General features: G+C 52.4%; 1 protein-coding gene across 1 annotated transcript in view; it reads right to left on the bottom strand.

The window, feature by feature from the left end:
- Positions 1–4,686: 4,686 nt before the first annotated feature.
- LOC120645794 (serine/threonine-protein phosphatase 7 long form homolog) overlaps positions 4,687–27,896 on the bottom strand; it is a 37,956-nt gene continuing 14,746 nt past the window's right edge. The window contains exon 7 of the mRNA XM_039922533.1: positions 4,687–4,815. Within this exon, the coding sequence (XP_039778467.1) occupies positions 4,687–4,815 (129 nt within the window). The remainder of the gene's footprint in view (positions 4,816–27,896) is intronic.

The following is a 27,896-nucleotide window of genomic DNA, read 5'->3' as shown; positions in this document are numbered from 1 at the left end:
GGACCTCAACGCCGGACCCCCGGAGCTGGAAGTCAGGACACCAGTCTTCACCGAGCCCCACTGGACACTCTTTTTCGATGGATCCGTCCGCAAGAAGTGGGCTGGAGCTGATGTGGTCCTTATCGACCCAAATGGAGATTAGCTGAAGTACATGGTGCACCTTGAGTTCAAGGCCACCAACAACATGGCAGAGTACGAAGCTTTGATCTTTGGCCTGACACAAGCCCTATCTCTGGGGGTCCGGCAGCTTTTGGTGAAGGGAGATTCTCAGCTGATCATCAAGCAGGTCCGAGGGAATTGCAGCTGCAACAATCCCCAGCTCGCGGCATACCTCATTCACATGAGGAAGCTCGAGAAGGACTTCGACGTCTTGGAACTGCAACATGTTCCCCGCGAATTCAACTCAGCAGCAGATGATCTCTCCGCGAGAGCATCTACCTGGGCACCCATGCCCGAGGGCATCTTCGAAAGACGGTTGCTGAGACCTACCGCCTAGCCTGCCGAACTGGGTGAAGGGGATCAAGCTAGCACCTCGAAGCTAGCAGTCCCGGCGGCATTCCATCCGTGGTGCCCGCCCTGGGTTGTGTGCTCTGTTGAGGACCCTGGAGACCTCATAGAGCCACTCCCACCTGCTCAGGGAGGTCCCGATGCATGGATCTCCAAGATCCGGGACTACCTAAAAGACAATATCCTTCCTGATGACGATGTGTCCGCTGAGCGCATAGTATGATTGGCTAAACGCTACGCGGTGGTAGAAGGGGATCTCTACTGCCGTGGCGCCAGTGGTATCCTCATGCGGTGCATTTCCCAGGAAGAGGGCCGCGAGTTGCTCGCGGAGATCCATGGAGGCGAGTGTGGAAGTCATTCCTCATCTCGCACGCTTATTGGTAAGGCCTTTCGGCCTGACTTCTACTGGCCGACAGCACTCCAGGATGCAGCTGAGCTGGTAAGATCCTGCAAAGCATGCCAGTTCCATGCAAAGCAAATACACACACCGGCTCAAGCTCTGCAAATGATCCCGCCCTCATTGCCATTCGCCGTATGGGGCGTGGATATCCTGGGGCCGTTCCCCCGGGCCGTTGGTGGGTACCGGTTCCTCTACGTTGCCATTGACAAATTCACAAAATGGCCGGAGGTTACCCCTGTGGTGAACATCACTAAAAAGTTAGCAGTCGCATTTCTCAAGTCCATTGTGTGCAGATTTGGCGTCCCAAACCACATCATCGCGGACAACGGGACCCAATTCAAAAGCAGACTCTTCCAAGAGTACTGCGAGGACATCGGCATCCAGCTATGCTTTGCGTCCATGGCACATCTCCACAGCAATGGACAGGTCGAGAGAGCGAATGCAGAGGTCCTTAGGGGACTCAAGACCCGCACCTATAACTGCTTGAAGAAGCATGGTGCAAAATGGGTTAATGAGCTTCTGTGCGTACTATGGGGCAACCGGACCACACCCAGCCGAGCCACCGGGGAGACCCCATTCTTCCTGGTCTACGGGGCTGAAGCATGCCTTCCCCCGGAAATTCACCTGGGCTCACCACGGGTCCAGACTTTCGATGAATTCATATAGGAGCAACTGCGGTGTGATGATGTGGACTTCGTTGACGAACGAAGGTGGCGAGAAGCAATCCAAAATGCACGCTACAACCAGGCGCTCAGGCGTTATCATCAACGGTTCATGCACAGTAGGGAGCTCCGGGCTGGGGACCTCGTCCTAAGGCGGATCCTGAACTGAGCAGGGCTCCACAAACTCTCCCCCAGCTGGGAGGGTCCCTTCAAGGTTACAGAAGTATGCCGGCCCGGATGCGTTCGCCTTGCCACAGAAGAAGGGGTGCCGCTACCCAACCCATGGAACATAGAGCATCTGTGTAAGTTTTACACTTAGACAGAGCAGGAAATGAATTTTTCCTTTGTAATAATATAGAATTAGCGTGTGGACAAGAGCGGTGGGGTCCATCCTCGTAAACCCGGCCTCTGGCATCCATCGCACCATCGGCTAGCATTAACGCGCGACCCAGAGCGGTAGAGGTCCGCCCTCATAAATCCGGCCTCTAGCATCCATCGCGCAAGCCATGTATATCAAGTTGCAAAGGAAAGATTTGCTCCCAGTTCTGTCTTTGTGTCAAAATCTTATTTCGCATTTCGATTCTCGAGCTTTTACCTTTCTAATATCCGTGCGGACTTTCACTCTTGTCGCTACGGCTAAGATCTGTATTGAGTTGCCGGACTGCCGTACAGGTCCGGACCCCCTTGCTGTTGGGAGAGGGGTCTGGACCCCTAGGGACCTGCTCTGGAGAGGGGGTGCTTGTTTCTTGGGGTGGTCCGGAGTCCTGTGTAGCCGCTTAGCCGGTTCCGTACCCAAAACCTACACGCTCCACCACCCTGTAACGAGTGCTCTAGTATCCGGAGCTGGGTAATTAGGGGCCCGGACCTCGTTCTAGCTCAAGGATTGGCTTCCTAAGTCCTACACGGCAGGTCCAGCTCCATATCTCAAAGGATCGAGTACGACAGGATGGCCTCATCCACTGCCAGGGAGGGGTCCGGAACGTCGGAACCAGGTCTGGTAAAGTCGTGCTTGTTTCCTGGAGTGGTTTGGAGCCCTGTGTAGCGGCTTAGCCTAGTTCCGTACTCTAAGCCTACACACTCCACCACTCTATAACAAGCATCGTGCTATCTGGACCTACGTATCCGGAGCTCCGGACCTCATACTAGCTTGGGGGCCGGTTAAGAATTGGTCCCGCAGGCCTGCTACTAAGCTTTGACTTTGAGTGGTATGCAGGTTAAGTCTTGACTGGTGGTATCTAGCCTCAAACCATTGAGCCTACCTACTAGGGGGCCCAGGCATCCGTTTTAAGGCTTCATGCAGATCGAGGTCCAGTCTCGGTGGTAGACAGACTCAAACAACTGAGCCTGTCTCCCAGGGGGCTCGGAGCGTACGCTTTGAGCCAGATACCAAGGATCGATTCTGCATGCGTCAAAAAGCTAAGTTGCAGTATCATTGCTCCCATCCCAGCGAGTTTGATTTTCCTCTCTGTAGTTTTTTTTTCTGCTATACATGGAATAAGTCGCTCGTTTGACTTGCAATCTATGCTACACCTATGCCCAAGGACACTTGCTCAACCTCAAACGGGGGTCCGGAGTGTCTTCTCGGCTCGGATGGCAGATAGGTTCTAACAACTGAACCTATCTACCAGGGGGCCAGGGCACCGGGGTGCTGCATACCGCAAACCAGAGCAACTGACAAACAGCTAAGTTGAAATTTTCTTCTATTAAAATTTCAACAAGTACAATGATTTTACATAACACAAAAAACAAGAGTTCTACTGCTGTGATGGTCCAACTCAGGAATCTGCAGGCTCCCACTTGAAATAGGCAGCTACGAAGTCGACGACCTCCCGCACGCTTTCCCGAGCGGAGGCCTCCGTCTCCGCCACTAGACCATCGACGACGGGGGCTAGCGAGATGGCAGGGTCGTGGCTCCGGAGGCAGGTCAAAACGTACTCCGCCACCATCCGGCACAGCTCACGGCCCTCGGCTTCAAGGTGGCCAGCGAGGATCGGCTCCAGGCGCTGGAGTCTATCTGAAGCAGAGTTCAGCACTGGGAGGGCGTCAGCAATTGAAGCTGGCGGCTCCGCTACTTGTATTGGACTCATTCCAAGTGGCACCAGAGCTGAGCTTGCTTTGCTCGCCCAGTCGATGATTCGCTGGGCCCCCATGTGCTGGTCCTCCTGCAGCTTCCAGACCGCCTCCTGGACCTGGGCATCCAGTGCCGCCTGAGCCGCCTCCAGCTGGCGGGTCTTCTCCTAGAGAGAGGCCTCCTTCTATGCCGCTGACTCCTTCAGGGTCTTAAGACACTCGCGCTGGTGCGCAAGGGCCTACTCCATGCTGGTGGTGAGGGATTCCCGCCGTGCAAGGGACTTCCTCTCCCCCTCGAGCTCCAACTCGGCAACAGCCTGCTGGCTGGCGGTCTCCTGCAGCTCCTGGCGGCATTGATGCAGGGACTCGGAGAGTTTGTTGAGCTCCAACTTGCGGACCTCGAGTCCCTGGCCGCGAGACTCGAGCTCGGATCACTGGGCTGCAAGGCTGGCCTCTTCCTTGTCAATAGCCTCCTCCCGTAGTGCTAGGGCTTTCTCCTGTCCCGCCGCCGCGAGCTCCTGATCGAAAACCTTCTGAAGCCCTTTCCTGTAGGACTCAAGGTTGGCCTCGAGCTCGGACCAGGCGGCGGCAGCACGGGAGGCCTCGGCCTTCGTGCGCTCCTCCAAGCGGGTGTGCCAGTCACCGAGGCGCTGACGCTCGCTCTCTAGAGCTGCCCACTCCTACCGGAAGGCTGCCTCGGTGGTAGAAGTCGCCTCTTCTATCGTCTGTCGGACCCGGACTAGCACCCGGGGGAGGGGAACCACATCCTCCTTTGGGGGACCCTGCATGAGCAGCCTACCAGAGACCACCTCCTGCTCTTCCTCTGCTGCAGGTTGGGAGCTGGGGGTGGGGACAACCGGCACAGCCGTCGGGACCTCGGGTACCGAGGTGCTCGCCATTGCTGCGCCCGCTGCCGCTGTGCTCGCCGTCGCCAAGTCCGGTGTCGGCGCATCTACCACTATAGCCGGGGCCTCGGGGGCCACCGTGTCGGGCGTTGCTACGCCTGGCACTGGCGTATCCGCCGCCGCCGCACTGGGCGCCATCGGGTTAGCGGAGGTCGCCGCACCCGAGCTCCCCACATCCACCGTCGCTTCCGCCATTGCCACCGAGGCGCCGGTCGCCTGGACCCCCGCTGACAAGCCAGCGGCGGCGGAAGAGCTGACTGGGCGAGAGGCCCTGGCAAACGAAGAGAAGAAGCCCTTTAGCAAAAAGCGAAGCTCCGGGAATAAGGGGAGTGAACGGAAGAACACTTACCCCAAAGCGCCGGGTCTCCAGCGTCCACGGAGGCTGGGCGACTGCTGCTTCCATGGCGGCGGTGGAGGCACACCTCATGGCTACTGCTGTTGCCCTGGTGGTGGCGGTGGTGGTGGAGGCTGCAGCTGCTGCTGCTGCCGTGGCGGTGGCGGAGGCGCACCACGTGGCTACTGCTGCTGCTGCTGCTGCCGTGGCGGCGGCGGAGGCGCACCTCGTGGCTGCTGCTGCTGCTGCCGGGGGGGGGGAGGCACCTCCCGGCAGTGGTGGTGGCTGCCGTGGTGGCGGCAGAGGCACACCTCGTGGCTGCTGCTGCTGCTGCCGGGGAGAGGCACCTCCCGGCAGTGGTGGTGGCGGCGCGGCTACTCCAGGGGTCCCGCGTGAGCCGAGGGCCCGGGAGCTACCCTGGCCTGCATCCTCAGCGGTCCTCTGACGCTTTGCGGCAGGCTCCACAACTGGGGTCCCGTCGCTACGGTGCAACCTGCGCCGGCTCACCTCCTCCGGCGATGCACCGGAGCTGCTTCGGGCCTGGCTGGGACCGCTCACGGCGGAGCTACCAGCCACAGCCTGCTTGCCCTTGGCAGAAGGGCCAGACCCCGCGGCGCTCGGCATGGCCTATTTCTCGGACGCACCAGGGATTCGGATCCCACGGTCTGGGTCGCCCCCAGTTTGGCGCGCTGCTATCCCACCGTCGTCGAGGGTCGGCAGAGTGGCAAGCACCGCAGTCCTCAGGCTTGAGTCCTCGTAGAGAGGAACGACACCCTGAGGAAGGATCAGGTGCTCCGGGACGAAGATCTCCCCCGTCACCGCCCACACCAAGACCTCCAGGCCTTCCTGGGTCAGATCGCTGTCCTCCCCGCGGTGGGTCCTGCTGCAGTCTTGGGGCCCGGTAAAGCTCCAGGCAGGACGCGGCCGCTGCTTCAGAGGGGCGATCCGGCGTTTCAGGAAGTCCCCGAGCATGTGCAGCGAGGTGAGGCCACCCTTCACCAATGTATTGATCTTGTTTACCATAGGGCCAAACACCGGCGACAGGGACGGCTTGGCCCTCCAGGACTGGCGGTCGGAGGTGGGTCCCTCGGTCGGCAAGGCGAGGCACTCATTGGCTTCGGTGGTGGCGATCACCCACTCCTTGCGCCAATCCTCCCACTTTCCGCCAGTAAGCCCAGGGATGTAGGGCGTCTGCAGATCGCTCCTCGTCTGGAAGTAGTACGCCCCCACTTCATCCTTGCCCTTCCCGGACTTCACCAGGGCGAAGAAGTGGCGGAAGAGAATGACGCAGGGCCGCACCCCCACGAACATCTCACTTAGGTGGACGAAGATCGATGTCATGTGGATGGAGTGGGGTGTGAGATGCTAGAGCTGGAGGCCGAAGTCCTCCAGCAGTAGTAGGAAGAACGAAGAGATCGGCAGCCCCAAGCCGGTGGAAATGTGCGAAATAAACAGCACAAATTCCCCGGCGCGCAGATCGCCGAAGGGAACTGAGCCTGCTCGAATTCCCCAGGCAGTCTCCTGTGGACTCCACCCAAGCAGGCAGCGCACCATGTTCAATTCCGCCTCGGTTTGGAAACGACGGGGATGAACGAGGGACGCCATCTTGCTATGGAGGCGAGGAACAAGCTGCGCAGAAGAGCAAGGGGCGAGGAGGCTCAAAGGCAAAGGGGCGCAAAGGTTTGGAAGGAAGAAGGCGAATGCGGAAAAGTAACCGTGGTATGTGGTTTAGCCCTTTATGAAGCCTGATCCATCCGGCGCGCCCCGGAACCGTCGCTGGAAGCCAAGCGACGCTCACGCCTGGTGTTAGCCGCCCAGTCCATGACAAGGGGGCCTAGGCCCTCCTATCAGGAGAGGCGAGTAACAAACGAAGGTGTGAAAATGCGGGACCTGTACCGTCTCCCGTGCGCGAAGCAAGGCGGAAGCTGAGCTGACGTGCGCGCATGAAGCGCTGGCAAAGACCAGGCTTTTCGGGAACTGCACTGGTGGTAAAAATTCAATTTACCCTGGCCGCAACAATGCCGAGCGTCGCTCCCATGACTAGGTGTACCACTGTGTGTGGGGGCCATGAGTCAGTAAGCCGTTGCGACGTGATGAGGCAGCGAAAAACCCGATGGATGGTCAAAGCCGGACAAGACTCCTGCAGCGTGCACAGTCTAACGCTGGAGGCTTCAAGTTATGCAGAGCCAAATCACAGTAGTAGCCCCACCTGCGGGTTCGTCGCCTCTCTCGAGGTGGGCCCGGGGGCCACTGTCGGTACCCTGTAGCAGGGATACCCACTCCTACTGCAGTAAGGTAGGACTCGCGTAGTCATCCATTAACTACGCCCTGGCGCCGTTTCGACTGCCGCATTAAATGGATACGACGACACGGCACCTTTTCATCATACCGCCTACGCCGCAAGCTACACGGCCCGTTCAGCTACGCGGCAGGCTACGCCGCAAGCTACGCCCTGGCGCCGTTTCGACAAGACAGGGCATGGCTATGCCAGACGGAAGATTCCCACGGGCAAAGCAAGGTAATCCAGGAATGAGATCTCCGTCGCTTGCAACGCCATAATGTCTGTTCAGTATGTTATTTTATACTACATCGTTGGGCCCACCTGTCGGTGACTCAACGGCCATGTACGCGCCTCCCTTGAGATATGAAAGGGAGGCGCTCGCTGCACACTCTAGACTCTCGAAGGCAAGAGGGAGGCAGACACAACATAGGCTCGGATTCACTCCGAACAATCCCGTTCTCAACCTCTTGAGAGCACAAGCAATATAACACACAGTGGACGTAGGGTATTACATTCCGGCGGCCCGAACCACTCTAAACCCTATGTGTTCATTGCATTCTTGCATCTAGATTGGACTAATCCTAGCTAACCCCCGAGTACTCACCCTCTAGGTTTAGGCGGGTGCACTACACCACCCGGCTGTGGGTTTGCACACCCGCGCGAGGTACGACCGGCGACCATAGCCTCGGATCCGCGCCCCCCGGCCGCTGGCACCCAGCGATTGGCCAGCGCCCGCTAATGCCCTGCCCATTGCCCGCCGGTCGCCGACGCCTAGCACAGCAGCCTCATCCGCGCCACCAGCCCCCGACTACATCCCGCACCGGCACCCCCAACTCGGGCTGGCGCCTCCGAGGCTCTGACTCCGTCCCACTCCCCTGACTGCTTCCCGCACCAGCGCGCCCCCGACTCCGGCCAATGACCCTGACTCTAGCTCGCACCATCGTCTCCAGCCGGTACCCCCAACTCCGGCCGCCCAGTGACTCCAACTCCAGCCGGGCGGCGCCCCCAACTCCGGCCCGCGCTCACAGCCGACGGACATAGGCGGCCAAGCTCCCACGGCCACTTCTTCTCCCCTTCTCCTTCCCACTGCATCCTGAAAAATATCGGTTACCTCGGTTAGAACCAGAATCGAACCAAAAGAACCGAAACCAAAATTTTTCGGTTCCTACATCTAAAAAGAACCGATCGGTTCCTATTTTCTAGGAACCAAATTGTCAAAAGAACTGAGGAATCCAACCGATCGGTTCGGTTAGAACCGAATTCCCACCCCGACTCGACGCGCCGGGCCGCCGGGAGGGACAACATGTCGACGGAGGGAGGAGGGCGCCGGATCCAGATGAGGGAAACACCTTCGCCATCACGGACCTCGCCCGCCGTGTCTGGCTCTCTCCTCGAACCAAAACTGCGCCGTCGACCATGGTGAGCCTGTAGGAACCGCGTAGGAAGCGCCGGGGTGGCCAGGCAGGACCGCGACGGGGAGCTGACGGCGCGGCCAGGCGGGACCGCAGCGGGGCCCGACTAGGTAGGCCCATGGATGATGACAGCGAGGTGGGCCTGAGGATGACGACGGCGAGGCGCTCCCGCAGACGGCGATGGCGAGTCGGGCCCGCGATGGGGAGCGGCTGGCGCGGCCGGTGCGGATGGCTCTGAGGGGAGGAAAGCAGGCGGCGCATGCGGGGATCTGAGAGAACGAGAGAAACAACAGAGAAACCCTAACTCAGCTATATATATATGGAAGCCTGTTAACAGGCTTGTTTGGGCCTCGGCATTTTCCGCGGCAGGCCTTTTAGTGTGCCCACCTCGGTTAATCTATATTAATCAATTTTAACCGCCTCGGTTAATGAAAAGTGAGGCAGTTTTGGGAGGCGGTTTTTTAACTGCCTCGGTTAATGTCTACCATTTACCGAGGCGTTTAAAATTTCTGCTCGCCTTGGAGGTGTTTAAAAAAGGTCGTGGTAAATTATTTTTTGTAGTAGTGCCATCTTTTCCGTTTTCTCGGTCCCGTGGTTGTCGTCCTCCACTTCTACTTCCACTTCCTCCTTCTCCCTCCTTCCGCTTTTCGCCCTCCTTCTCTTGCTTCCAGGTTTCTACCTGAATCTGCTTGTTTTAGTTTTTATTTTGGTTAGAGTCACCGTAGATCTGCTTGCTAGCTCGTGTTGCGGATTTGCTTATGTTCTTCGCAGGAGTGAATTTGTGCGGTCCTTACTGTGATTCTGGTGTGCTTCAACTCTTCCCCTGCCGCCTTTTCAGTTGAAGCAGCTTTGAGCTTTTTTTTTCTCTCCAGGTCCCTATGGATCTCTGTTGTTTATTGTGTTGCAAGCCTTCCCTTGAATTTGAGGACTATGCTTTTCTACTAGCTGGCGCGGCTTTTGTTTGCATCCTTGGGTCGGAGGCATTGATCTTCATCAAAGGGATCTTCTTCCTCTTCGAGCCTCATCGCAGGCTTCTCCGCATTGGCTCCAAGCATCATTATGGGCCACTTTGGATGCCGGTGCCTTTGGTGGCCTTCACCGGCGAGCTTCACGGTGGCGACAATGGTGTTTCGCAGCTTGCACGTGGATTCATTTGAGGTCACGCTTCTGCGATGCGTGGAGGTGTTCACGTGTGTCTGACTGTTTGGACTTGGTTTTTAATTGGCTCCTCTTTTGGGGTCGCCTTTCTGTAAGACTACGGCTTCTATAATATATGTTATAAGTTTGTTTATTTTTTTTAATAGCATAATGCAGTCAATCCACATCTTCATCAATTTCTTATCACCATCTGATGAGGTTGTGGCTAGACACATCTGATGTCTACCGGTTATGCTTCCCTTGTTACCTAATTATGCTTTGCAACAATTAAGTGTTGTCTAATTAATCTTTAATTTTTATAGAGTTTTTACTAAACGCAGATCAATAGCTCATCGCAAATTTATCTATTTACTAATCGTACTTGGTATGGACTCCTTGGTCATTTCCTAATTTTTGTAATCTTTTAGCTCTTAAATTAGCTACTTATTAATTGTATTTGATATATATGTACTCTTGAGTTTCCTTATTTTTCGAATTCCAAATTTATCTGTTTACTAGTCGTACTCGGTATGGACTCTTTGATCATATCCTAAGTTTTCTTAAATTTTTAATTCTGAAATGAGCTATTTATTAATCATATTTGATATTGACTCTTAAGTTAGTCTAGACTGTTAGATCTTCATAAAATCCAGCGGTGTAAATTCTTCTCTTTTTTTAGATTAGAGTGGGAATTTCTAGACCCTCTAGGCAAACATTGTGACTTCTTTTAACACTCCCCTTTTAAAGTAATAGATTAATGTGCTTTTTTCAAATGAATGGCATAAGACAATTCATATGTTTGTATTATTGATGAAGCAGAGAACGAAAATACAAGACATCACCTCTAAAAAACACACAATGTTGAAGAACACAAAAGAGCCCCGCTTTTCAGGAGCGTCACTAATAATTTTTTGGACGGAGAGCAGGTAGCTAGTATGCATGGCATTGCACGCTCACGTCAGCCCCACCACGTTTAATTTACGAGGTTATTCGAGCTCCAGGGTTTTGCTGAGGACATCTAGAAACTTGCCATACCTACCTGCTAAGGTATCAAATTTCTCTCAATGAAATGGACATTTGTTTGCACGTTGTTAGTGTGTAATGAGCCATCGTTGGACACTGTTTAGTTTAGACCGAGAGCTGTGTCGCTTTCCGACTGGCCGGAGAAGTGTCGTAGTAAAGGCCAAAGCAAGTGCACGGAGCAGACAAGCCCATGTTCCATGCATCACCCCATGTTTTCAAATTTAACATCACTAGTGGCTAGGGACTTAATTCGTCTAGTTATTTAATTTTAGATGCCCAAATTTTAAAGTAGTGTAAATAAGCCCATGCTAAACCATGTGTTATGTGTATGCCTCAATTTTTATGATAGTAGCAATATATACAATATTATTTATGAACTTTCATGCATCGACACACCCAAAAATCCTTATGCCGTTGAACAATAATGAGCATTATTTCATTAGTATGAAGAATAATAGATGTTTCGCCCTTTAATTCATTGGCAGCAAATCCATATTTTTGCGGAGGCGGGCAAAATGCATTAACCGAGGCGGTTTTTGCAACCGCCTTGGACACAAGGTCACGGTTAATCGTGATCTTAACAGTGACGGTTTCCTGCCCGCCTATGTAAATCAAATTAAAAAAATAAAGGAAAGAAAAACCAGAACCGAAAGAACCGAAACCGAAAAATTCGGTTCCTGGTTCGGTTCCTATTTCCCAGGAACCGAATTTACTCGGTTAATTCGGTTTGATTCTCGGTTAACTGGAGGAAACTGAGAATGGAAAATATTCAGCCCATTCAGCCCATGAAGCACCAGTCAAACTGCCAAACCCTACACCCACCCCGTAGCTCCCAGCCTCCCACAGACCACTCCCACTCCCAGCCGCCGCCCCTAACAGCAGAGGCGCAGACCGCCTGTCTCACCCGAGCCCCGGAGCCCGAGTCCTGCCTCCGTCATCCGCGCGAGGTGCGACCGGCGACCATAGCCTCAGAACCGCCCCCCCGGCCGCCGGCACCCAGCGCTCGGCCAGCGCCCACCAATGCCCTGCCCAGCGCCCGCCGGTCGCCGACGCCGAGCACAGCAGCACCATCCGCGCCGCCAGCCCCCGACTACATCCCGCGCCGGCACCCCCAACTCGGGCCGGTGCCTCCGAGGCTCTGACTCCGTCCCACTCCGCTGACTGCATCCCGCGCCAGCGCGCCCCCGACTCTGGCCAATGACCCTGACTCTAGCTCTCACCATCGTCTCCGGCCGGTACCCCCAACTCCGATTGCCCAGTGACTCCAACTCCAGCCGGGCGGCGCCCCCAACTCTGGCCCGCGCTCACAGTCGACCGACATAGGCGGCCAAGCTCCCACGACCGCTTCTTCTCCCCTTCTCCTTCGCACTGCATCCTGAAAAATATCGGTTACCTCGGTTAGAACCAGAACCGAACCAAAAGAACCGAAACCAAATTTTTTCGATTCCTACATCTAAAAAGAACCGTTCGGTTCCTGTTTTCTAGGAACCAAATTGTCAAAAGAACTGAGGAACCAAACCGATCGGTTCGGTTAGAACCGAATGCCCACCCCGACTCGACGCGCCGGGCCGCCGGGAGGGACAACACGTCGACGGAGGGAGGAGGGCGCCGGATCCGGATGAGGGAAACACCGCCGCCGTCACGGACCTCGCCCGCCGTGTCTGTCTCTCTCCTCGAACCAAAACTGCGCCATCGACCATGGTGAGCCTGTAGGAACCGCGTAGGAAGCGCCGGGGTGGCCAGGCAGGCCCGCGACTGGGAGCTGACGGCGCGGCCAGGCGGGACCGCGGCGGGGCATGACTAGGCAGGCCCATGGACGACGACAGCGAGGTGGTCCTGTTGTCAGTCGAAACCCACCGGCGAGCAGCGACGGGCAACACGAAGAGCCGGGAGGTTGCTGGGGCGCTGGCAGGCACTGCTCCCTCGTCGACGGCCCGCAATTCCGTCACGCGCCCGGAGGTTTTGTGGAAAACCGGGCGTACCACCTGACCTATACCCGATCAGGAGGGTGTAGACGTGCTCCGAATAGTTTCTTGCATACAAAGACACGTGTAAACGTAAGTCCGAGCCGTGGTCGGCTCCCCGGGATGACTCTTGCATCGGCTTTAAAGAGCCGATCGAGTCCCGGTGTCAGATTGGATCTGTAACCATCCAGATGTCGATGAATAAAGCGAATAATTGTAAAGCTGCTTCAATTAAATCTAGCTAATCTAATCCACGATGGTAAAAGCTTCACCGCTAGATTGGAACATCCTACACGTAACTAGGCCTAATGAACGTAACAGACCTCTAGACCATGACCCAAAACAGAGGCCTAAGAATTAGCAAGAGCCGATTCCCGGAACAATCCCTATCAAGGTCAAGATAAAGCATCTACTACGCCACCGGATCGTCCAATCCGTTTGCAAGGCCTAACCTAGCAGATATTACGCCAACTCCTAAGATAAGAGCAAACCATAACAGATTGGATCTACTAAACATAAAAGAAGCAGAGTGTTGCTTCTGTGCGACTAATTCTATGCAACAAGAATTAGCATAAGATTGAAACATGACAGCACAGAAACAACGTGATATTCGTATATGATAAGCAATGAAGCACGATAGATCTACTAAAAGCCATGCTACGAACATCATGATAACTAGTATTACTCGCCATCAAAAACGCTTCAGTATGAGTAATACCAAGGTAAAAGCAAGAACTACGCTGCCCTGATCGCAGGAAGCGATCAGGGCAGCATGACACTTACTTGGATGAAACCCCAGGATTAGGGGTGGCGATGCGCCGAGAGTTGTTGTTGTTGTGAGACGTGATGACGCTCTCCTTCATGAATAACAAAGGGTACATATTTATAGTCCGGAGACTTGGGAAACAATCTAAACTAATCTTGTCCCGATTGGACTCTATCTCTAATCTTGAACTAAATCTAAAGATACACGGCCAATGTGGCCCATATGCTCACGCAGGAGCCGATTTACAAGCCTTCCTCAATCTTCTGCTTTAAGCCCATCTTGCTTTCGGCCCATAAATTAACCCTATTAATTTATGGCGATAACACATGCCCCCCTGGTTTTGGCAATGATAGTTCCAAAACCAATCCATCGCTTCATCTTCCCGTTAATGTCCATTGATCATGCTGTAACCACCAAGGAAGACGCAATGTCTCTGCAACTGGCTCCTCGTTGAATGTGAAACTGCCGATCCGTCTTCCATCTTTTCACTTTAACTTCACCCTGAATCGTCTCTTCTTCACAGCGAACTCCTTCTTCCTCCCAAAGCCAGTAGCACAGAAACCACCCCAATCCTCCAGCAGCAAAGGCGATCTCTTCTTCTTCCGACTCCAACTCCTTTGGAGACTCTTCTTCTTCTTCCTCTTCCCCTTCTTCTTCCCCCCTTCCTGCTTCCGTCGACTCCATCCCAGAGAGTCGGGAGCCGACGCCAGAGTGCGACCCAACTGCAGCGTACGAAACACTGGCTCCTCTGCACTGGGATGCAGAGGAGTTCGACTTCGGGGTCGCCTCCGAGGAGGACGAGCCCGAAACTGAAGGAGAAGACCTCCGGCTCCTGTTCCAAGAGGAGTCGGAGAAGGACGAGGAAGAAGACCCCTCCTCGGACAGAGTCGACTCATCCTCGGAAGAGGAGATCGACTCCCCCTCCGATGATGACGAGCCGATGGGCGGAAAGCCCTTCCGGTTCCTCGGGTCCTCCGAGGAGGACAGCGAAGAGGAGAACAGTGGCGATGGCGGCGGCTGGAGCGAGTCCGGGTCTGAAGGCGGCAGCAGCGCCTTCAGCAGCGACGATGACGACGATGACGGCAGCGACGACGACGGTAGCGGAGATGTACCGGCCCGAAGCCCCAAGCGTCGTAGGTACTGGGTACCTACGAACAGTAGTAGCGGTATCGTAGAAGTAGGATCAAAAAGCCGAAGGATTGATTCCTTTGTAAAATCGGCTTTCCTTGTAATGAACTTTCCTTTTAATGAAATCGAGTTTCCCCAATTTCGTGTCTTTGTTAACCTTCCAAAAAGCCGATGGCAACGCATTAGGCTTCCATAAATATCCAAGAGCCGACGAAATTCAAACTAGAAGCAACCCGCGAAAGAATAATACTTCCAGTCTGAACCGAACTCGACGAACCCTCAAATTCGAGTGCAATTCGAAAACCAAGCTCCACAAATCCGAGCAAGAACTCTTCAAGCAGCCAGAATTCGAATCAGAGCCCACAACAAGCAAACCCTAAGTCGACAGATCTGTACCATGGCAGATTCTGCAACTCAAACAACAAGCTCTGCAACTGATGATACGGCAATCTGCGGCCTGAAGGTAATATTCGGCCTAATCCTTTAGTTTTCTTCAGCTTTCCAAGTTTCTAAAACTGAAACTCTGAAACATGACACCATACGCATATTTCTGAACTTCTGAACTTCAGGTGTCAGACATCCTTTTGCCGCATCCCTCTAATCCAAAATCTTTCTGTCTTGGCCCACAAACCCATGAAAACCCCATAGATTTGATCTCTTGTGAAGCAAATAGGATTCCTTTTGTGAGTCAAAATATCGATTTGAACCTCTGGGCCGACTGCTTAAGAGCCTGGCCTAACCCACCTGAAAGCTGGATTACATGGTATAGCAGAGTAGCAAAAGCTCACATGCCCTTATGGCAGGATTTGAACATAGCCGATGCACTTAGTCTATCACTGTCACCCCTTGACAAAGATGAAAATCTTCTGAAATCCATCGGCTATTTCTGGTCTGATGCTCTGAATTGTTTCCTCTTTGGTCATGGACCCATGACCCCCACTCTGCTGGATGTTACCATGATCACTGGACTAGACATTAGCTCTCCTAATCCTGCTGCTCACAAAATGGCAGAAGTCCCCTTCAAGCTTTCTTCCAAGGTTAACTGCACAAACTGGGGTACTTACATGAGTCAGCACATGAAAACAAAAGGTCCAGTGACTGAGAAGGAACACACAGCCTTCTTAAATCTTTGGCTAGAGCACTTCATCTTCCGTGGCCCTTCTTTAGCTCCAACTAAGAACTATCTCCCTTTGGCCTATCACTTGGCCCATGGTAATCACACCGGCCTAGGCAAACTCTTCCTTGGAGAAACCTACAGATATCTCCATTTGATGACATCTAATTTACTTAACAAAAAGAAACTGAGAACTGGAGGCCCTTGGTGGTTTATTCAGTTGTGGGCACAACTGTACTTCCAGCACCATATTCCCAACTTCCAAGGCCTGACCAAGAACTCTTTCCCTGATGAGAGTGGCAAACCAATTAGATGTACAAGCTACGGCCAAGCTTTATTTAGTCTCCCTGGCAGTAAACTGAATTCAGCAGATGCAGCAAACTGGTTTAGAATCTTCTACAAAGGCTCAGAAAATCCCCTCTATTTTCCATTTACCGAATCTGAATCCTTTGAAAACCCAACTGCCTTCAGACTAGATAATTTTGCCGATGATGACAGCACTCGGCATCTGTACTCTTTGATGATTCGACCTAGCTTCCTTCCTGTTGGCATCAGTACCTCTAATAGAATCATCAAGCCAGGTTATGAATCGTACCAACCAGTTATAGCAGCTCAGCAATTTGGCCTAGGACAGGTCCCTCCCCACTTCCATATTCACCACTTGGTGGAGAGCAGAGCCGATCTGCCTGATGGTCTCACCAGCTCGAGATGCTACAACATGTTTGACAATCTCCACATTCCACTACCAGCCAATTTGTCTTTCACCTCCTCATCAATCGGCTTTGATACTTGGTGGAACATGTGGAAAACTCATGTCTTCAGAAAGGCTCTAAGTCCTCGACTGCAGCAAATCGATCCTGAATATGTAATCCTCGAGGAAGAGGTACTGAATTTATGCACTTCATTTCTCCTAAGTCCTCTATTCCTTTCTCTTGGTTGAACCTGCTCATCTTGTCAGCAGCAACAAGATGGTCCAGAACCCATGACCAGCACTGGGGAGCCATTTCACTTCCTTCCAACTGCTCCTAATGTACTCTTCTGCAAAGGATCACCACCAATGAAGAAAGTGATAATGACTGTTCAGCCAGACTTACTCCAGTCGGCTTCCAAGCGAAGACAAACTTCTGCAAACATTGCCCCCCGAGTCTTGACCAAGAAAAGGAAGATGATCACAAGGCGTGTCATCAAGAAACCAGTACCATCCCCTCCAAGTCCATCAGAGTCCAACACCAACCAGGTAACCCATCATTCAAGAACTTATATCATACATATGTACCTTGGTTGATTATAATTCTATTTCCAGGATGCAGCTGAAGAAACCCCCAATGCAGAAGGCCTGAATCAACATGAGATGGCTGCAACTCCTGATGCGCTGATGGATACAAACGAAGAACAAGCTGATACAGTCAATGCTCTTGACGCTCACACCAGCTCTGATAGGACGATTGCTCCCGAACCGACCAACACTTCTTCTCCAGAACAGGTGACATTACAAAACCAATTCTGAACCAGCCGATAACTTCATAAATGCATATTGTTCTAACTCCAGAGATGTCCATAGAGTTTTGACATTTCAGGTTTGCTTTCCTTCGATCCAGCATCAATGGGTATGATTGTCCCTGGAGCAGAAGCATTATCTCTGCAGCAATCGGCTAACTTGTCACATCAGCTTCGACTCATCAGGGATTTTCTATCTGCTCCAATCACCGCTCTGGTTGATGATTCCAGCAACATAAAGAACATCTTCGAGCAAATAGAACCCCAACTCCTGGAGCCATTGCAAATCAAGCTCTGGTCAGCCAGCAACCTCCCATTCTTTCGGATAGAAGTCAGTAAAGCACAACAAAGGATGGAAGCACGTCGCTCTCAAGCTTCTCTGAAAGCTGACATTACCCAAAAATGCAAGGCCCTCAACCAGAAGAAAGCAACTCTAGATATCAAAGCTGACGTGTCTGCCAACATGAACCGACTCGACCTCCTGAAGAAAGAACTGGCGGAACTCGAAGAAAAGGTCTGCACCACTAAAGAACTCATCCAGGCCGAGGAAATCTCCATTGCAAACTCCATACAAGAAACCCAGGAAATAGCCAAGCAGATACAAGCAGAGTTTGCAGAAATCAGCACCTTGAGTCGGCAGATAGTCACAGGCGATGACAAGGATGACGAAGCAATTATAGCACGAGCAGATGCCGTCCGTACTGAAGCCATCCATGCCATAGAAGAATTCATGAACCAGTAGATAGGCTCAAGAGAGAATTAGCACCGCCTGTTAACTTGAGATTTGTAACTGCCCTTTAAAAACATCTTAAGTCGATGGTCACACATCGGCTGTTCGCTTTTCATATATTTCACCAGCCAACTCAAAGTGTTGGCCTGTCATGATTTTCTCTTTTTTTTTACTGGCCAACTCAATGTGTTGGCCTTTCATGACTCTTTTCTTTTTTTCTTTTTTTGTGTGCGGCCAACTCAACGTGTTGGCCTATTACACTGCAGCCAGATGGATCTCATCGGCTTTTATTACTCGCCTTCCCACATGCTCGGGAAATACCTCTTGAGATGCTGACCATTGACAGCAACAGGAAACTTGACACCATCCAATTCCTCGAGCATGTATGCGTTCCCAGGCAAAACCTGATCAACCTTGTACAGCCCATGCCAAGTTGGAGACCATTTACCAAACTTTTTGTCTTTAGTTCCCAATGGCAATACCTGCCTCCCAAACCAAATCTCCAACTCGGAAATCCTTAGGCTTGACCTTCTTGTTGTATGCACGGGCAACTTTAGCTTTGTTCTCTTTAATTTTTTCCAGTGACCAAAGCCTTAGCTCTGTCAGGTCCTCCACATTATCGTTCATCAAGGCTGCATACTGTTTGGCAGATAGATCATTCTGAAACTCAACACGCCTTGATCCAGCCGTGATTTCCCATGGTAGCACAGCATCCTGGCCGTAGACTAGATGGTACGGCGACATCTTGGTGGACCCATGACACGAAATATGATACGCCCACAAAGCCTCTGATAACACCTCATGCCAGCGCCTAGGCTATTCATCGATCTTTCTCTTTATGAGCTTGATAAGGCTCTGGTTGGATGCTTCAGCCTGTCCATTGGCTTGGGCATAATACGGAGATGATCTGATCAGCTTAATCCCCATATCATCGGCAAACTTTCTGAACTCCTCTGATATAAAGACCGATCCTCCATCGGTCGTAATGGTCTGAGGGATCCCAAATCTATGAATGCTGTGTTCTTTGACAAAGCTGATCACATCTCTCGATGCTACTAACCTCATGGGCACTGCCTCTACCCACTTTGTGAAATAATCTGTGGCAGCTAAGACGCATTGGTGACCCTTGCTAGACGATGGGTTGATCTGTCCAATCATGTCCATGCCCCAACCTCTGAATGGCCAGGGTTTGATGATAGGATTCATCACTGATGCTGGCACTATCTGAATTTTGCCAAACCTCTGACATGCTTGACATCCCTTGTAATATTTGAAACAATCTTCAAGCATAGTAGGCCAGTAATAACCCGATCGCCTAATCAGCCATTTCATCTTATGAGCTGATTGGTGCGTACCGCAGGTTCCCTCATGAACCTCATGCAAGAGCCGATTCGACTCTGAAGGCCCCAGACATTTGAGCAGTAGTCCTTCCAAGGTCCTGTAGAACATGTCATCCCCTATCATAATGTACTTTATGGCCACGAGTCTTATCCTTCTGGGTGCCCCCCGAGCCGAATCCTTCAAGTAATTGAAGATATCGGCTCTCCAGTCTCTGGGTTCAAGAAACTGAACCTCCACGTCGACCCCATCGGCTGCTTCCCTGTACCCGAAAGCCATCTGTGCCAAATCATTTGCTTCATTGTTCAGAGTCCTGCGTATCCAGTGGAAATTCTTGTACCTAAATTGTGACATCAACTCACGGCATTGCACCCATATTGGGAAAAGAGCCTCGCTCTCACATCTATATTCCTCCGTGAGCTGAGAAATCACCAACTTTGAATCCCCGAAAATTTCAACCGCTTCTGCTCCAGCTTCAAGGAGTAGTTCCATCCCTTTGTGAACGGCTTCATATTCCACCAAATTATTGGTGCATGGGGCAGTCATTCTGATGGAAAAGGAATATGTCGCCCCACGAGGCGAGACCAACAGAATTCCCACACCGCACCCATCATCACAAGCCGATCCATCAAAGAACATAGCCCAAGCACGAATAAATACCGCAGCAATATCAGTACTGATCCTGTCCGCAACAAGATCCGCCAGTGCTTGTCCCTTGACTGCTTTTGCAGGCTGGTATCAGATATCGAATTCTGACAATGCAAACATCCATTTTCCAAGTCGGCCTTTCAGGACAGGAGCCGACAGCATGTGCTTTATGACATCCGATTTGCATATAACAATTGTTTCCGCCAAGAGCAAAATATGACGAAGCTTTGTACATGTAAAGTATAAGCAAATGCAAAGCTTCTCGATTTCAGGGTACCTGGTCTTGGCGTCTAACATGCGTCTGCTGAGGTAGAAAACCACCCTCTCCTGGCCATCATGCTTCTGAACCAACACCGAAGCAATAGAAGCGTCACCCACAGATAGGTACACATAAAACGGCCTATCATTCTGAGGAGGAACCAACACTGGAGGCTTTGACAAATACTCTTTGATTTCGTCAAGAGCTTGCTGCTGTTCTGCCCCCCAGCGAAACTCATCATCGGATTTGATTTTCACCAAACCCATGAACGGCTCGATACGCCCAGATAGATTGGAGATCAACCGTCAGACAAAGTTAATTTTACCGATGTGCTTCTGCAGTTCTTTCTTCGTAGTAGGTGGTTTCATCATCTTCACAGCTTCTTGACTCTTTAGGCCGATCTCGATTCCCCGTTCATGCACCAGGAATCCCAGAAATTGACCGGCCGATACACCGAAGGCACACTTCTTTGGGTTCATTTTGAGCCCAAACCTTCGAGTTCGTTCCAAAACTTGGCGCATGTCTTCTAGATGCCCCCCAGCCGATTTGGACTTGACCACAACATCGTCAATGTAGATTTCTACCAATCTGCCGATGAGATCATGAAAAATGTAATTCATGGCACGTTGGTACGTTGCACCGGCATTCTTCAGTCCAAAAGTCATAACCAAGTACTCGAACAAGTCAACTGCGCCTGGAACTCTAAACGCGGTCTTGTTCACATCTTCCGGGGCCATGAAGATCTGGTTGTAACCGGCATTACCGTCCATGAAACTCATCATTTTGTGGCCAGCAGCGGCGTTGATCAACGTCTCTGCAACAGGCATCGGCTTCTTTCCACCGGCACCACACTGGAATCCATTTTGCAATATTGCATACCGGCACGGCCTGATGAACCCAGCATCCAACATCTTCCTCTATTTCTTTCTTGACTTCCTCTAGGACTTCGGCCTTCATCTGACGTGATGGTTGCTGAAACGGCCGAAATCCCTTCTTGAGCGGGAGCCGATGCTCGACGATGCTTCTATCCAGACCGGGCATTTCAGTGTAGTCCCATGCAAAACAATCCCGATACTCTTTCAATAATGCAATCATCTCCTCACGCAAGACCGGATCCAACTTCTTGCTGATAAATGTCGGTCGTGGCTTATCCCCAGGACCAATGTCAACTTCTTCCAAATAATCAGCTGACGTGAACCCGTATCCTAGTTTGCCGTCGTCTGAAAAACTAGCTTGAGTCTTCATTGTCTGCAAGATCAGCGGCAAACACAGGGAGATGACAAGAAAAATTATTTGGCCAACCGCGTGGGCTGGCCGCTTCTACGCTTCCATTATCATTCGAAATCAAATAGTCGATAAGTGGCCAACTGCCAGAGCAGGCCATCGTGTGTACATGATGTAACAATTCCGAACCCAAACATGATTTTCCTATTTCTTTGGGCCGGTCGCCGGGACCGGCCTCTCTATTTCTATTACATCCCGTGGCATGCCAGGATGCGTTTACTCTGTGAGGCCAGTGGATAAGACCAGCCTCAATCCGTTTTTTGTCGCCTCGATCCGATCACAGTCTTCCAGGGCGATCCCCGAGATCGGCTCTTGTCCTTCCGCATCCCACGCGTTCATGTCTGCGAGGGAAACTTCGCTGGAATCATCTGCCTGGACTACCTCCACTTCATCGCCATCCCACTGAACGAGATACTGATGCATTGTGGAAGGGATACAGCAGTTGGCGTGGATCCAATCCCTCCCAAGCAATACCGTATACGTGCTCTTGCTGTTGACGATGAAGAACGAAGCCGGGATCGTCTTGCGGCCAACTGTCAGCTCCACGTTAAGAACCCCCATTGCTTCTGATGGTTGTCCGTTGAAGTCATTGAGCATCACGTTGGTCTTGATCTGTAACACCCGGTTTATAAAAGAACATAAACCGAGCAATCATATACGTGCCAGGATCAAGTCACACGTATATACAACAGAATGAACAGTACATCATAGCACATATCACGTAAAAAGATATAATAAAGCGAATACGAATGTTATTTATTACAATAATGACAAAAACGTCTGATACAGCGGAAGCGAAGAACAAAATACGATAAAGCTCTCCGAAGCTGAAGCAGGGCGCCACAGGGACGTCGACTGGGAGACGAACACCTAGAAGTCCTCGTAGTCCTGGTAGCGCTGGACGAACTCCCTCGTGTCGGCAGGAACTGAGCAGCAGTAGCGTAGCCAAGGGGAAAAAGTAGAGAAGAGGCAAGAGTGAGTACACAACTTGTACTCAACAAGTATAACACAACCTATGAGGCTCTAGGCTGGCTGACTCAACTGCATTAGCTTTTAAGTGTTGGCAAGATTTTATTTAAGCTATTTACTACTAGTTGATGAATTACCATTAACCCAGTTACATAGTAATTAATCAAGTTTAATCATGTAACTACTGAGAAACCAAACCAAAACCAAGCCACCAAGGTAACCCCGAGAAGCACCTCCCTCGTCGGAAGGAGATAACTTCACTAATCAAATGGAGGATCTGGGCCGCTCATAACCGTGAGCACGGCTAGTATACCAGTTTTACACTCTGCAGAGGTTGCACATCTTTACCCACAAGTCGTGAGCTACGCCAGAGGTTCATCACACTTCCTTAGGTGAGATGACTAGCGACTCACTACGAGGCCGTTACAAAGAATCTCAGTTGGTAAGGCGTAACCGCGAGAGATAGGTCAGCGACGATGGGGCCCACCTCACGGGGGTACAAGCACAGGTACGCAAACCAAGCACAGACCAGCCGGAGGAGCAGGGACCATTGAAGCTTACTACTCTTGCCCCGCAGGTAAGTTACTCCAAACCAAAAAGACCTAATTAGTAAGCCAATGTCTATCCCATTCTAGCCTTGTGGTAGCGCTGTTGTCCCAGGTTGTCGCTCTATGAACCGGCTCCTTATGGAGAGTGGCCAACCAAGCACTAAGCACCGTGCTGGCCCCCTAAACCATGTTTCTACAAAAACATCTTTTAACGAGACGTGAGCCACTCATCCACACAGAGGGCCACTCTCAGAATTAAGTTCAAGTAAACCATTAATCAATTTAATTAAAAAGGACCAGAGTGTGTTATAGCGCAGCAACCTAGTACAACTAACCAAAATGCAACCCAAAGGTATATATAAAGGATATAAAGTGGCTAGGAAAGTCCTTAAAGGCATACAATATTAAAATGCAGTATGAAATTGTAATTAAAAGTGATAGGTTGTTCATGTTATACTTGCCTTCCTCGTACTGCTCTGGCTGCTGCTCAAACTGCTCCGAAGACGGCTGCTCCTGGTACTGGTACTGGGGCTCCTCAGATGGATCAACGTCTACTCACGAACACATGGCCAAAACAATGCACAGAATAAGCATACAAGCAAACACTAACAAAAAGCTAAGAAACAGTACATCAATACATAAAAATAGCACACTAAACTACTGTAATACTGTTCTACGCGTTACAACGATCGCGTGGATATGAAGAACGCTAAAAACGGAGCTAAAACGCGTATTCTAGGCCAAAAACAAGTTCTAGGGGCTTATTTGTAAGAAAAACAGGGTTCCAGGGGTTTTTCTGCTAAAATCGAGGGCCTAGACGTAAATAAACATTAATTCCAGGGTCTAACTCGCAAAAAGAACTAACCTGGACGGCGGGTCCTATTTTAAGGAAACTCAGGGGGTTATTTGTTAAAATCAGGGTCTAACTGTAATTATTTTTGAAAAGGCTAGGACCGCGGGTTGATTAGCAATAAAGGGAGGGGCTCTTTAGAAAAGAGTCAAGGCCGAACCGGTAAGTTTGAATCTCAGCCGCAGGTTTAGGATCTGGCGGCTCAGATCTGAAGGACCCTAGATCTAATCGTAGCCATAGAGTCCGGATCGGACGGCGCAGGCTGAAAGAGGTCGCCGGCGGCGGCGCGGGTCGCCGGGAAACCAAATCCCGCGGCGGCGCTTCACCGGAGATGCCCAATCCGGCACTCCGGGGGCTATTTGGGATGGGGTTTGGCCGTGGAGCTCCCTTGCGGCATGGGTAATCCACCTAGGGGGCGAGTTGGGTTTGGGGGGGGGGGTCCCGAGCATGAAGTTCGGCGACCATGGCGGCTCGGGGCGGCGAAGTTCGCCGGCGGGTGAGGTGCTGACCTCAGGAGCGGGCTAAAGGCCAATACAACTAGCGCAAATGAAAGGGCGGGATGTTGTGAGGCTCACCGAGGCTTGGATCAGACCGGGATGGCACGCAGGGGGGTCGACGGTGTGAAACGGCGGCGAGGTCGGCTCGGTGCTTCGCGGAGGAGGACGTCGGGGTGTGCTCCGGCGTCCTGGACTCCTCGGATGGGTTCCTGAAGACCTTGCGAGTGCGAGAAGGGGGTTAGCAGGCTTGGAGCGGCAACGGCGGTGAGTAAATGCGGCGGCGGAATCACTTACCGGCGGCGAGGAGTCCCTGCTACGGCGGAGCTAGGCAGGGGCGGTGGGATTAGGGCTCTGGCGGCGCTGGTGTGGATGGGGTGCAAGGATGAGGCTCGGGCCCCTATTTGTAGGGCGGCGGCCAACCTGGGCGGGCGCGCCCGGGCTTGGAAAGCCGGCGAGCGTCTCGGCGGAGATCGCGGGGTTCAGTTGCGCGAGGTAGACGGCGAGCCTGACCGCTGGGGTCGGCCTGTCAGCGGCTGGGCGAGCGCGCGCGGTGAGCGATGGCCGGCTGACGTGCGGGTCCGGTGGTCAGCGGGGTGAGGCGGGGGCGCAGGCTGACTGGGGAGCGGGCTGGACCTGTGGCGCGCGCGCGCGGGGGAGGAGCGGCTGAGGCGGGGCTGGGCTGCGGAGCGAGCTGGGCCGCGGCTGGGCAGGCCGGGGTAGAGCGGGGGGGGGGGGGGGGGAAAGGAGCTGGGCCGAGTGCTGCTGGGCCGCGGTAAGGGAGGAAGCGGGCCGAGGGAAAAGAGAGAGCGGGCTGGGCTGGGAAGTCGGGTTTGGGCTGGGTTGACTTTGGGTGTGGGTTTTGCTTTCTATTTCTCTCTTTCTAAATCTAATTCAAACAAAGTTTGAATTCAAATATGAATTTGAATTCAAACCACAATCAAATAAAAGTATGCACCAGCATGAATGCAACACAAATTTTTAAACTTAGACAAATTTTAATTACTTGTGAAACAAAATTAAATTAAATGCAAGGCTAAACACAATAAACCTTAGAAATAGAATAAAGCCATTTAAATTTATTACTAAATGCTGGAATTTAAAAATTAGGGTGTTACATGATCAGATCAGCAGAAGAACGACCCAATCGGCGCAGCACAGAGTACGACATCAAGTTGACTGCAGCGCCAGTGTCGACCAACATCCTGTTCACAGGCTTGCCGTTGATGAGGCCCTTGAGATACAATCCCTTCAGGTGCTTGTAGCTTTTCTCCTTGGGCTTCTCGAAGATGATTGGCCGCGGGCCGAGATCCAGCTGCGCAATAGCCAATTCTTCCGGTTGGGGTGCCCGAAACTCCGATGGGAGCACGAACACCATATTCACGTCAGCCGATGGCCTCTCATCGGCTTTTGTCTGCTTGGGGCGCCACTCCTTCCTTGGAGGGCGCCTCTCCTCCCTTCGCGGTCGTCTGACTTGTTCCGCGAGATCCGGACGCGCCTTCCTCAGCACGTCGAGGTACTTAGCTTCCGCCTCTTCCAGGTTGCGCAAACGCTGCACTATGCGTTTCTACGAGCGATTCAGCCCATCAGGACACCACCGTGGGCGATGGCACCTATCTTCTTCTTCTGGCTCAGAATCGCCCCTGGATGGTCGCCTCACATGATTGTCTTGACGTGTTCTGGGCCCCAAGCGCCGGAACACTGATGTCTCATCCTGGTGGCGCCCTCGAGGCCTGCACTCCAAGCAATCATCTATAGTAGGCAATCGGCTCATACCGGAGTTCCAGCAATACCTGAAGAACGGGCAATGCCAATGGTCGCGTATAGCCTGGTGCCTTCCCAACGTCCTTCCCGTGCGGTGCTCGTACTCGTCTTCTTCCGATTCGCGTCGGCGGCGCAGCTTGTACTGGTACTGGTATTTCTCCAGGAGCCGATTAGAAGCTGGGAGCTGGTTGCGGATATGACGTACTTGCTCTTCAGTCACATGTTGCTGCTCCAACTCGCGTTCATCCTGCGGCCGTTTGCCAGAAGCGGCCTCTCTCTTCTGCTTGTCATGGCGGCGCACAGGTCCCACCATGTTAATCTGGAATGCTAGATCCTGGTCCTCGGATCCGAAGTCTGACAGCTCCACAACGTTAACCGGTGGGAAGGGCTTCGTGTCAACCATCATGATGTGTTGAGCCAGGATCAATCGGCCTTGTTCGATAGCCGATTGGATCTGTCGACGCAGCTCCTTGCATTCACCCGTGGCATGAGTGAACGAGTGATGCCATTTGCAGTACAGCCTTCCCTGCAGCTCTTGTGCCGTCGGTAACTTGTGATTCTCTGGGAGCTTTAGCTGTTTTTCTTTGAGGAGCAGATCGAATATCTGCTCTGCTTTGGTCACATCGAAGTTGAAGCCCTTCACAAGCCCCTGCTGTTTGACCCACTTGCACGGGACAGGGTTTGCCCCCCGGGTCCACTCTGCCACGGCTACTTCTTGCTCCTCGCCAGAGTCGTCAGATTCATCCGTCTGGGCCATGTTTACATGGCGCTTGAACTTGTCCTGGTACAGCTCAGGATGGTAATGTTCGTATGCTATAAGCTTCTGCACCAGGTGAGCCAGAGATGTGAACTCCAACTGGAAAGCCGCATCCTTGATCGGCTTAGCGAGTCCCAGGACAGCCAGATCGACTGCCTCGTTTTCTGTGATGCGCGACGAGTAGCATCGGTTCTTGACTTCTCTGAAGCGCTGTATGTACTCCGACACGGTCTCTCCTCGCTTTTGCCTGACCTGGGCGAGGTCAGCAATTCCAGCTTCAGCAGCCTCCGAGTGGTACTGGGTGTGGAATTGATCTTCAAGCTGCCTCCAAGTCCGAATCGAATCTGGAGCCAGTGATGCATACCATCCAAAAGCTGGGCCTGTAAGGGATTGGCCGAAGAACCGGACCCTCAATGGATCCGACACTGAGATCATCCCAAGCTGCGTTAAGTATCGGCTCACATGCTCGATGGAGCTGGCTCCTTCTGACCTGTTGAACTTGGTGAACTCAGGAAGCCGATACTTGGGTGGCAGTGGGATCAAGTCATAGTCGCTTGGATACGGCTTGGAATAGCCGATCGCTGTCCTCTTGGGCAGGATGCCGAACTGGTCTCTCAGTATTGCACTGACCTGCTCCACACTAAGAACTCGTGGGGCCGATGGCTCAGCACTCGGTCCAGTAGCGTACTTTGCCAGCCACGCTTGTTTCTCTGCGTCTGCTCCAGAAGCTCCCGGGTTCACCATCTGCACCGAGCGTGCTGGACTGACGCTGTCTGGGATGTAGGCGCACGTGTAGCCGTGCGGGATCTCCTTGGGTGGCTCGGTGAGGAATTGGCCTTCTCCAGGATCACCGCCGATCTTGTGGACGACGTAGATCGGCGCGCTCTGTGGTTTTGGGGCCGCAAACGAGAACGGCAGCACCGGTCTAGAATGCAGCGTAGCTTCCTCTGTGTGACTCCCCAGGGTTGGCCCCGATGGAGAGTACTGGTTCTTGAATTATCTCCTGGATGACGCGGTGCGCCATGCGCTCAAGCTTGTTCATCAAGCTCTGAGAG

The sequence above is a fragment of the Panicum virgatum genome, chromosome 8K (assembly GCF_016808335.1).
Source record: "Panicum virgatum strain AP13 chromosome 8K, P.virgatum_v5, whole genome shotgun sequence".
In the NCBI taxonomy this organism is placed as follows: Eukaryota; Viridiplantae; Streptophyta; class Magnoliopsida; order Poales; family Poaceae; genus Panicum; species Panicum virgatum.
The sequence above is the reverse complement of the archived record's forward strand: the minus strand, read 5'-3'. Positions and strand labels throughout refer to the sequence as shown.